Source organism: Onychomys torridus, chromosome 1 (genome assembly GCF_903995425.1).
Source record: "Onychomys torridus chromosome 1, mOncTor1.1, whole genome shotgun sequence".
NCBI lineage: Eukaryota > Metazoa > Chordata > Mammalia > Rodentia > Cricetidae > Onychomys > Onychomys torridus.
Genome location: NC_050443.1, coordinates 173122342 through 173134561, shown reverse-complemented (window position 1 = coordinate 173134561; position 12220 = coordinate 173122342). Strand labels below are relative to the sequence as shown.

The window sequence follows — 12220 nt, the reverse complement described above, 5'->3', positions numbered from 1 at the left end:
CGCCCCTCCATTCAACAGGTCCAGCTCACGTGCCTCTCCTCCCCCAGCTTTTTATTCCTATATAACATTCTACTTCTGCTTGGTGTTGAGAAGGGTCCACTGTGGCTCCTAACTGCTGAGCTTACAGATGTGCAGCACCATGCCCAGAAAAAGACATTTCTTCAGTACCAGGTATTGAGAGCAAACCCTATGGAAGCAAATCCTGAGAGAGAAAACTTGTGAATTAACTGAACTTTGGGGACCATGTATAACACAAACACCAAACAATGTTTAGATAAAGACTAATGTACATTTCTAAAGAAAAATCAGCATTTTTTTCCAATAGCCTAAACTTCTGTCAACAAGGAGCTATATGCAAAAATTAAATTCTGACTGAAGCGAATATTAAAACATGTCACTCAACAGCTACTTTCCTATGGGAGACATGGAATGAAGCATTTCCACCCACTGACTGTTCTTGAGACTATTTTAATAATTCAGGAGTGAATCATACTGTATATGCACATTACTTTAAATATCTATATTGGATTTTCTAAATATATTAAGAAAAAATTAATTTCCTTTATTATTATAGTATTTTAGTTTCATGGATGTGCTCTCTGAATGCTGACTGCTCTTATACTCATGTCCTTACAACCTGTGCACCCTCCCCTTTCCCACAAATCTCTCTCATGCAGCCATGTCTATTCGCTTTGTTCTGTGACCCACAAAGATTAGCCAGGGCCATTTGTGTGGCCATGGGTTTGGAGCTGTCCACTGGAGGCTGGTGGATGTAGCAGAGAATAAAAAACTAAAGACAGTGATCCTTCTTTCCCAGAATCTACTGGACTAACAGTTGACAGTCATGCTCTTATGTGGGCCCAGTGTAGAAAACTGCAGTTGATGTGAGTTACAATAGCTGTATCCAATGTAAGGAATGGCTTTTTGTAGCCCTTCACCCTATCACCTGGTTCTTACAGACTTTCTGCCCCCCATTTCAGTGATGTTCACTGAGCCTTAAGAGGGGCAATAGTGATTTGTTTAGGGCTGGGTCCACTTAAGTGGTTTATTTTCTACATACTGGGCAATCATGAGTCTCTGAGGCTCCTGTGGTGGTATCAATAAGAATGGTACCCATACACCCAAACAAAATGCTTGGTCACCAGGAAGTGTACTATCTGAAAGGATTGGGAGATGTGGCTTTTTTGGAGGAAATGTGTCACTGGTGCTTTGAGATTTCAGAAGCCCATGCCAAGCCCAGGATCTCTCTCTCTTCCTGCTACCTTAGGATCCAGAAGTAGACATTTGAGCTACCGCCATGCCATGTCTGCCTGCATGATGTCATGCTCCCTGCTGTGAGGATAATGAACTAATCCTCCAAAATTTTAGGCAAGCCCCAATTAATGCTTTTATAAGAGATTCTGTGGTCATAGTGTCTGCACAGCAACAGAACACTGACTAAGACAGTGCCAATGCTCACTGTAAGGAGATACTTCTCTGATTAGGGCTGGAAGTTGCTTAAGATAAAGTTAGTTTTTAAGTGTGTAAAGTCAAATATAATAAAACATATCTGAATTTTAACTGATATTTTTAAAGTCAAACATAGAACACTATACCCCTGACAGCTAAAGAACATAAAAGTCAGGAAGTTTCCTGTATCATCTACCATAAGACAATGCTTCAGTTAACAAAACACTGAACTCCTCTTTGGTTATTCATAAGCAAACAGGCTGCCTATAACAAAATGAAAAACTTCTCTGAAGTTCCCAAATCCAATTTTTTATTTTGATATTTTAAAAATCTTATCAAATGGGCTCAAAGACATTATCTTTATAAATTTCTCAAAAACTGCTAATGAATTAATATATTCCATATGGTTCAGAAATTTATTCCATTACTAAAAAGATGCTCCAAAATTTATTTCAAAAGGATTGAGAGTTGATTTCTTTTTATACCTCTATGCTCCTTTTCCTCCTATACCATTCTTTTAAAGTTTTCCTTTGTTTCAGTATAATTTAGTTTACTACATAAGACTGAAATGAAATTTATCAAACTGTCAATAGCAATGCATGCATTATAGGTCTCTTTTCTGCCTTTCTGCATTAAATTTTGTTTGTTGTTGTTTCTGAGACTATGTTGCCCAGGATGGGACCCAAACCTTGGGCTCCTGTAATCATCCTAGAATGGGCTTCCTGGGTGCTGCACACCACTATACCTAGCTGCTACACTTTACTTTTAATGAACATGTAAGTATTTTCAAAAATGGAGAGGAGAGAGGGATACTTTCCTATGGTGTGTTCTTCCACAAAACTGTAATGTGACAATTGTCGGTGGTAACCAGGTAGAAAGTGGTACAAATTTGAATAAACCTTTTTCAGACAAAGAGGAGGTTAGAATAGGAAAGCTGATATAGCAATATATATAGCTGATATAAAATATAACTAGAAAGATACTTTAAAAATAGGTGCTAAGACATGAATTATGAACCAAAGGCTGTGGAGCCCCCAGCTGGATCAGGCCCTCTGGCTAAGTGAGACAATTGAATAGCTTGAACTGTTTGGGAGGCACCCAGGCAGTGGGACCCGGACCTGTCCTTAGTGCATGAGCTGGCTGTTTGGAATCTGGGCTTACACAGGAACAATCTGCTAAGTCTGGAAGGAGGGGACTGGACCTGCCTGTACTGAATCCACCAGGTTTAAATGAATCCCCAGGGGAGTCTTGGCCCTGGAGGAGATGGGAATGGAGGGGAGGGAATGGTGGGAAGGTGGGGGTGGGAGCGGGAGGGGGGAGGACAGGGGAACCCATGGCTGATGTGTAAAATTAAAACACAAATATAATAATAAAAATAAATAAATAAATAAATAGGTGCTAAGGTAACAACTTAAAAATTAGGCAAATCTCTTTTAAGTTCATTTTTCTCTCATGAGAAAGCAGATTTCAGTTGTCTGAGGAAGGTCTAATTGTATTTGTTTTAAAACTCACTTAAGCCAATAAAATAATCAAGTTGAGAAATTTCTAATATGGAAAGCACTCAACAAAATTAGTTAGCTAACAAGTACTACAAATAGCATCCCAGATCCTCTCACCAATTTCGGCAGGAAGCTGTTTGATTTTGTTTTCTCGGATGCTGAGCATGCTGAGCTTCGGTAGGTTTTTGATGTCCTTTTCCACAGTAGTTATCCGATTAAAGCGAAGGTATAGAGTGGTGAGAGAGTCGAGCCTATAGACCACTGAAGGAATTTCTCTCAGTTTATTATGCCGTAAATCAAGCATCCTCAGCTTCTTCAAGTTATCAAGAGAGTCAGGCAAACTAGTGAGTGAGTTCTCATTGAGAGCCAGTGTCATGAGATTTACTAGACAGCCCACCTCCGCTGGAAGGGACTGCAATTTGTTACTGTATAAATAAAGTTCTGTTAGTTGAGTCAGCTCTTTAATTGATGGTGGCAGTATATGTATGGACTTCTTGGATAAGTCCAAGCGCATTGAGCTCTCCTCCCGGCATTTGTTGAACTCCTTAATTACCTCCGCATTGCTGGATTTTTTTCTAGTCCCAGGTGCTGGATTTGGCCGTTTGATCGTATTGTCGACTGAAAAAGCCACCCCTGGTTGGGCAGCACTGGAATCCTTCTTTCCATCTTTGGCATCTTTCCCTTTGGTTTTAGGTTCTTTTTCTTTGCTTTCTTTCCCAAAACCTCCAGAAGCTTTTGCCTCTTTTTCTCTTTCCTTGGCAGATGGCACTTTGGGATCTTTCTCTTTAGAGTCTTTTTCTTTGCCTAAACTACTACTCATGGTGACTCAAGCTTAAGCAAAACACTACATGAACTCCTTTTATCTGCCAGCAATCCAGATCAAAGATGAAGAGACAAAGATCCTGTACAGTCAAAAGAGTGTTGGCATGAAGACGTAATCAGCTTGGCGTTGCATCCATCTGTTACATGTTGGCTCTAAAAGCACTATGCCCATTTCTGATAACTCAGTTCAACTGGTAAAATGGTGCTGATCAGTCAGTGACTCATTAAAACTCCTGAAACAACACAAACAGCAGTAAATTACCTTAGGTTATTTATACTTTACATTATGGAAATTCTCTCTAAGCAATCACTGTGGAATTTCAAGTCCCCTCTATAAGGAAACATTAATTGCAAAGGACAAAGCTAAAAGAATACATAAGACCTCCCTTCACATAACTTACATATACTTAACAAGTAAGTCCTTGGAATAGTGCTTATACATATAAAGTACTTAATTATTAGCATTGTTATCTGGCCTACTTTTGAGCTCTCAAAACTTTGTATCATAGTTAACTTGGATTCATTTTTTTTTTTTAACCTTTTACTATGAGACTGTAACAGTCCTATTAGGAATAAATTGTCCCCAATTAAACAGACACAGAAGAACAGAAAAACCTTTTTAGTATTTTAACTAACTAGCTCATTAATCTTTGGAGTACTGACAGAATCTAGAACAAATTAGGCAGCGCATATCCATCACCTGTACTTAACAAATACACTGACTCTGCTATATCTACACTACTAACCAAATGGCTTTAGATAACAGGAAAGACCTCAAAGCCAACACAAACTAAGGAGTGGTAAAGGACAAAACGAATGAAGAGAGATTTGTAAGGGGGAAAGGGTACATAGTTCAGGAGGAAGAGTTATAATAAGTATATTAGTTGATTCTGATGCATGGAGATATAAGGGCTACCTTTGGAAAACAGTGACAAAAAGTCATCTCCACTGCTATCTATATTTTAGGAACTGAAAACGAAAGATTAATGGCACAAGATTCTTTTAGGTATAAAAGGGGATTAGGGAGATAGCTCAGTTTGTAACGTGCTTGTCAAACAATCATACACACGAGTTTAATCCAGCAACCATGCCAAAAGACAGGCATGATGGTGTATACTTATAATTCCAGTGCTGGACAAAGAACCTCTAAGACTTTTAGTCAGCCAGTACAACCTAATTGGAATTAGAGAATCTCATAGTGAAACCCATTACTTTCCACACTAAATATAAGCTAAATAAAAAGGGGAAATCTATCATTGGGACCAATGTGGTAGCATACACCTGTTATGCCAGCACTTGAGAGGCCAAGGCAGGAGGACCATGAATACATATAGGAAAATGTTGTTTAAAGACAAAAACAAAAAATTAGTCGGTATAAAAACTATAAAGATCATAATATTTTTAAAAGCCAGTAGGCCATATGTACTAAACATTTTCTTTTGCTTTAACTGCAGACATAAAAGCTTTAAATATTATGTCTTGAATTACAATGGACACATTAGGCTCCAGACAAGTAAGCTCATTACTCCTCACTTCCAATTATCACAACCTAGATAAAATTCATAAGGAAACAAGAAAAAGACTCTGAAAAGTATAGAAAAGGTGACAGACAAGGGACCATGGACTCTAGGAACTACCTAGTACTAAGTTCCCTGGGATTTTCCTGTCGTTTTGCTTTCTTTTCTTTTGCTGTTTGTTTAGCCTCCTTTACATCCTAGCCTGGATGGTGCAGATGCCAACAACCAATGGACACTAACAAGCAGCAATAAAGAAATGTTCCAAGAGCAGTTTTTTTCTAGTCAAAGGACTGTAGAGAGGGGGGCATTGTAGGGTGGCACTGGTTTGACTATATTTGAACACAGAATAAGTCAGTTCTCAGCACCCCTTCACTGCCACTGGGGCCACAAAAACTGAAATGAAAGCTTTCCAATCATTCCAACTTTGTACTAGCTTCAAGAAAAGATGAACACATCCCCCTTCACATTAGCCCAGCAGCTAAGGAGTATGAAGAAGAGCCTGCTGACTCTTCCTAGCCTGCATTGAGCTAATTACAGGTCAAAGGGTGCCCTCTCCTGTTTCTCCTCATGAAAAGCTGTATGATGAGGAAGAGCTCTGTTGATGATCTCTTGCCCTGCACCAAACAAGTGTTAGTGAAAAAATGATCTATCATCATCTCCCAGCAGAAGAGAATATTAAACAGAGGAACATTCTTTCACTATGTTTAGTATTCCCAGACATAATTCCTGCGAAATCAAAACAAGTGCTCTGAGGACCTAATTGTTACACAGGATACTTACTGCATATCCATGTTTGAGGTTAGTATTAGGATGGGACAGAAGCAGGGCAGAGCAGAGTACAACTGAAAAAGCTCAGAAAACTAAGTGAACCAATGGCCACTACAGGGGCCAAGACATTGGTTTTGAACCAGTTAATTCTCTGAGAAAACTGAAGACATATAGAAACCAGTTTCTCAAGATGTTTATGATGCAATCTAAAATTATTCATTATACCAAGAACTAAGAAAATACTCTAAAGAGAAAAGATGATCAGCTGATATCAAAAGATCCTGTTGAATAATCTGATAATAATAACACTTCAGGAAAATAAAAAGGCTCCAACAAATAATTATGCATACTCTTGAAAGCAAACATTTAAAACTTTTCAGAACAAAAGATACAAGGAAATAATCAGAAAAATTTACAACCAAGAGTCATAATAAATAAAAACTGTAAAACTCACTGGACTGGTCAATACAAGAAAGTTCAGAGCACTTACTGCTCTTCCAGAGGTCCTAAGTTCAATTCCCAGCAACCACATGGTGTCTCACAAGAAAGTTCAGTAAAATCACAACATAGGTTTCTAAAACTCAACACTTACTATATCCTGGCCCCCAACTTGAGCCAACACCCCCTGTTCAACCATAGGCCACATTTGCCAGAAAACCAAGTAGGCTGCTTGCTGACATTCTCCACTCTTCTCTGTTATCCCAAATCTAATCCTCAGGGTCACCCCAAGCACTGCAAAAGACCATCTCCCCCTGGCCTCCCCTTCCCTGAGCCTCCAACACTACCAAGCATTCCAGGTGAACAAACCAGCAGCACAAGTCAGTAAAACAGGCAACACATAGCCAACACACTCTGAAAATCCAGAGAGGAAATGGAAACCAAGGAACAACACACCTACCCAACAAAGACAAACCCAGAAATCAGCACTTCCTAGACCTATAATCACCCCAAACCCAGATGCCCAGATACCAGCATAAGAACATAACAACAGTCAGGACAATATGACTCCACCAGAGTCCAGCTATCCTAACACAGTAGGCCCTGAATATCCCAACAGAGCTGAAGTACAAGAAAAAGACCTTAAAACCTAGAGGTCCTAAAGAGGAAACAATAAATCCCTTTGAAAAAGCCAAGAAAACACAAAGTTGAAGGAAAAAAAAATAAAACTGTTCATGACTGAAAATGGAAATACAAGCAATAAACAAAACACAAATTGAGGTTATTCTGGAAATGAAAATTTTAGGCATGCGAACAGGAACTACAGAGTCAAGTTTCACCAACATAAAAAAGATGGAAGGCAGAATCTCAGGCACTGAAGATACGATAGAAGAACTGGATACATCGGTCAAAGAAAATGTTAAATCTAAAAAATTCCTAACACAAACATCCAGGAAATCTGGGACACCATGAGAAGACCAAACCTATGGTCTTCTAGGGATAGAAGAAGAATCCCAGCTCAAAGGCCCAAAAATATTTCAATAAAGTCATAGAAGAAAAATTTCCCCAACCTAAAGAAGGACGTGCCAAAGAGATTGGACCAGAAAAGAAAGACCCCTCCCCACATAATAATCAAAACACTAAACACACAGAACAAAGTAAAAATACTAAAAGCTGCAAGAGAAAAAGATCAAGTAAAAATATAAAGGCAGACCTTTTAGAATTACACCCAACATCTTCATGGACACTCTAAAAGCCAAAAGAACTTGGGACAGATGTGTTATAGTCTCTAAGAGATCACAGGTGCCAGCCCAGATTACTATAGCCAGCAAAACTTTCAATCACCACAGATGAAGAAAATAAGGTACTAATATCTATCTACAAATCCAATCCTATAGATGGTACTACTAGGAGGAAAAATCCAAACCAAGGTTAATTACACCCATGAAAGCAATCTAAGACCAGCAAAACTAAAAAGAAAGCAAGCCCCGAATGCACGTACATACCACCAACAAGGATGACGATAATAAAATAACAGGAATTAACAATCATTGGTCATTATTATCTCTCAATATCAATGGTCTCAATTCCTCAATAAAGAAACAGATTAACATGGAAACAAAAACAGGATCCATCTTTCTGCTGCATACAAGAAATATCAAGGATAGACAACACCTAAGAAATAATCTGGTGTAGCTGTGGTAATATCTAACAAAACAGACTTTGAACCAAACTAATCAAAAGAGATGGGGAAGAACACTATAATACACATCAAAAGAAATCCACCAAGATGACATTTCAATTCTTAACATCTATGCCCCAAACACATGGGCACTCACTTTGGTAAAACAAACACTGCTACAGACTACAGACTAAATCACTTATTAATCGTCACACACTAATGGGGGGGAGACTTCAATACCCAACTCTTATCAATGGACAAGTCATCTAGAAAAAAGCTAAACAGAAATGCTAGAGCTAATGGATGTTATAAACCAAACGGACCTAACATTTCACAGAACATTCCACTCAAACACAAAAGACTATACCTTCTTCTCAGCACCTCATGAAACTTTCTCCAAAACTGAACACGTACTCAGACAAAGCAAATCACAAGAGATGCAAGAAAATTGAAATAACTCCCTATGTCCCAGCAGACCACTATGGATTAAAGCTGGATATCAACAACAGAAAGAACAGAAAGCTTACAAACTCATAGAAACTAAAAAACTCTCTACTGAAGGAAATACAGGCCAAAACAAAAAACAAAAAGAAATTAAAGTCACACTAGAGTTCAATGAAAATGAATACACAGCATACCCAAAATGATGGAACACACTGAGAACAAGACTAAGAGGAAAGTTCATAGCACTAAGTGCTATAAGAAAAAAAAAAGGAGAGATCTCATATTAGCAATTTAACAGCACATCTGAAAGCTCTAAAACAAAAAGAAGCAAACTCACCCAGGAAGAGTAGATGGCAGGAAATAATCAAACTAAGAGCTGAAATCAATAAAATAGAAACAAAGAATCAATGAAAGGAAGAGTTGGATCTTTGAGAAAATCAACAAGATAGACAAACCCTTATCCAAGGCAGAGAGAGAATGTCCAAATTAACAAGATCAGAAATGAAAACTGGATATAACAGGCATTAAGGAAATCCAGAGATTCATAAGGACATAATTTAAAAACCTGTACTCCATCAAATTGAAAACTCTAAAAGAAATGGATAATTTTCTTGATAGGTAACACTCACCAAAGGTACATCAAGATGAAACAAGCAATTTAAATAGATCTATAATCTGTAGTGAAATAAAAGAAGTTATTAGAAGTCTTCCAACCAAAAAAAAAAAAAGCCGAGGGTCAGATGGTTTTAGTGAAGAATTCTAGATTTTCAAAAGAGTTCACTCCAATACTCATCAAATAGAAACAGAAGGAACATTGCCAATTCCTTTTATGAGGTCACAGTTACCCTGATACCCAAAGCACACAAATAAAGAAAATTACAGAGCAATTTCCCTCATGAACATAGATGCAAAAATACTCAAAGTACTTGCAAACTGAATCCAACAACACAGAAAAAAGATCATCAACCATGATCAAGTAAGCTTCATCATAGAGATGCAGAGACGGTTCAACATTATGAAAATAAGTAAATGTAATCCACCATACAAACAAAGAAAAAAATGATCATCTCATTAGACACTGAAAAAGCCTTTGACAAAATCAACATCCTTTCATGATAAAAAGTCCTGGAGAGATTAGGGATACAAAAGACATACTAAACACACAGCAAGCCTATAGTCAACATCAAATTAAATAGAGAGAAGCTCAAGGGCAATTCCACTAAAATGAAGAATAAGACAAGATTGTCTACTCTCTCCATATCTACTCAATATAGTACTTGAAATCTTAGCTAGAACGATAAGACAATTGAAGGAAATCAAGCCGATACAAATTGAAAAGGAAGAAGTCAAAGTATCTTTATTTGCATACGATATGATACTATTACACATAAGTGACCCTAAAAATTCCACTAGACAACTCCTACAGCTAGTAAACACTTTCAGCAAAGTGGCTGGATACATAATTAACTCAAAAAATTCAGTAGCTCTCCTTTATACAAATGACAAACAGATTGAAAAAGAAATCAGGGAAACAACACCCTTCACAGTAGCCTCAAACAATTTTAGGGTAACTCTAACCAAGCAAGTGAAAAGTTTGTATGATTAAAAACTTCCTTTGAAGAAAGATATTGAAGAAAATATCAGAAGATAGAAAGATCTCCCAAGCTCATGGATCAGTAGGATAATTAAAACAGCCACCCTAACAAAAGCAATCTACAGATTCAATACAATCCCCACCAAAATTCCAACACAATTCTTCTCAGAGCTTGAAAGAACAATTCTCAATTTCACACGAAAAAACAAACACCCAGGATAGCTGAAACAATCCTCAACAACAACAACAACAACAACAACAACAACAACAACCTGTTGCAGGCCTCACCATTCCTGATTTCAAGTTGTACTACAGAGCTATAGAAAACAAAAAACAAACAAACAAATGCATGGTACTGGCATAAAAACAGGGAAAGAGAAACCTGGAGACCAACCAGCCACAAAACCCTCAAACTACAATCTGTCCTGCATGCAAGTTGTGTTGGGGCATTGGTGGGGCAGAACTTGTGGGAGTGGCCAACCAATGTCTGGTTCTACTTGAAGCCCACTCCACCAGAAAGAGCCCATGCCCTACACTGCCTGGATGGACAGGAACCAGAGACTGAATAGCCCAGAGCCCTAGGGCAGAACCAAACACAACTAGCAAAAAATAATGAAATGATTCTTATGATAGTCTGCTATACTCATGGATGGATGCCTTGTCCAGTCATCATCAGAGAGGCTTCCCCCAGCAGTATGAGTAGGTGCAGAGACCCACAGCCAGACATTATGTGGAGAGTCTAAATTGGAGGTATCCATTGGGTCCCTCCTCTCAGAGATCAGGAAACCCCACAGAAGAGGAGGTTGGGGGGGGGGGGGCTGTGGTTAACACCAGGAGAACATGTCCACTGAATCAACTAAGCAGGGCTCCTGTGAGCTCAGAGAAACTGAAGCAGCGAGCACCAGGTCCTCTGAGTATATGTTATAGCTGTTAGCTTCGTGTTTGGGGGGACTCCTAACAGTGGGAACAGGTGTGTCTCTCTTTTGCCACTCTTGAGACTCTTTTGCTCCTATTGGGTTCTTTTGTCCAGCCTCAATATGAGATCTTTGCCTTGTCTTATTGTATCTTGTTTTGTAGCATTTGGCTATTGTCTCTTGATATCCTGCTCTTTTCTGAAGAGGAAACAGAGGGGGAGTAAATCAAGGAGAGAGGTGAGAGGAAGAGAGCTGAAAGGAGTGGAGGGAGGGGAAACTGTGGTCGGGATGTATTGTATGAGAAAAGAATCTACTCTCAATAAATAAATAAATAAATATATATATATATATATATATATATATATATATATATAATTTTTAAAAAAAAGAAATGGAAGACCAATGGAGAAGGTAAAAGGATATAGATGAATAAAATGCAACATTTTTCTTCTTCCATGTTTTACTTTTGAAAGCAAGATGGCTGTTAACACATAAACAATAACAGTCAAGATGGCAGTATCATAAAATGAAAAGAAAAAGACTTCAACTATGCTAAGTACATTCTCCTTGCAACGGTAAAATTCTGATACAAGAATGATAAAAATTTAAGAACAGATACTATACAAGACATAAATTAATCATCACAAGGAGGAAGAGACAATATAAGGATGTATACAATCACTACAGATAAAATGAAATCCTTAAGACAATGTTCAGGTAATTGTGGAGGCCCACAGAGGCTATCTAGTGAGGAATTACTCAAGGTCAGAAAATCTGAGCTTGCTTTACCCAGCAGGGCTACGTAAGGAGATGATTTGGCCATGGGTATGTTTACCAGGTATTTGGAAGGGTCTACACTTGGCTCTACAGTGTGCTTTGATCTTGCAAGGGGGAGGTCTTTTGCCTCTCCCCTTAGCATATTATAAAAAGCCCTTTTGAATAAATGAAGGGGCTGCTGAGTATTGACTCAGGCCCACCCAAAGCAATTCTGTGTCTCTGTCTTTCTCCTCATCTTCTAGGTCTATCTTTCTATCTAATATTTTCTCATTCCTCTCTCCTCCACCCAAGAGGTCTGTGTCTCTGTCTTTCTCCTC

General features: G+C 38.3%; 1 protein-coding gene across 3 annotated transcripts in view; it reads right to left on the bottom strand.

Moving 5' to 3' along the window:
* Shoc2 (SHOC2 leucine rich repeat scaffold protein) overlaps positions 1 to 12220 on the bottom strand; it is a 91843-nt gene that overhangs the window by 44379 nt on the left and 35244 nt on the right. For all 3 annotated transcript variants that reach the window (XM_036172579.1, XM_036172585.1, XM_036172570.1), the window contains exon 2: positions 3066 to 4003. In XM_036172579.1, coding sequence (XP_036028472.1) covers positions 3066 to 3768 — 703 coding nt within the window. In that variant the 5' untranslated portion in view covers positions 3769 to 4003. The remainder of the gene's footprint in view (positions 1 to 3065; positions 4004 to 12220) is intronic.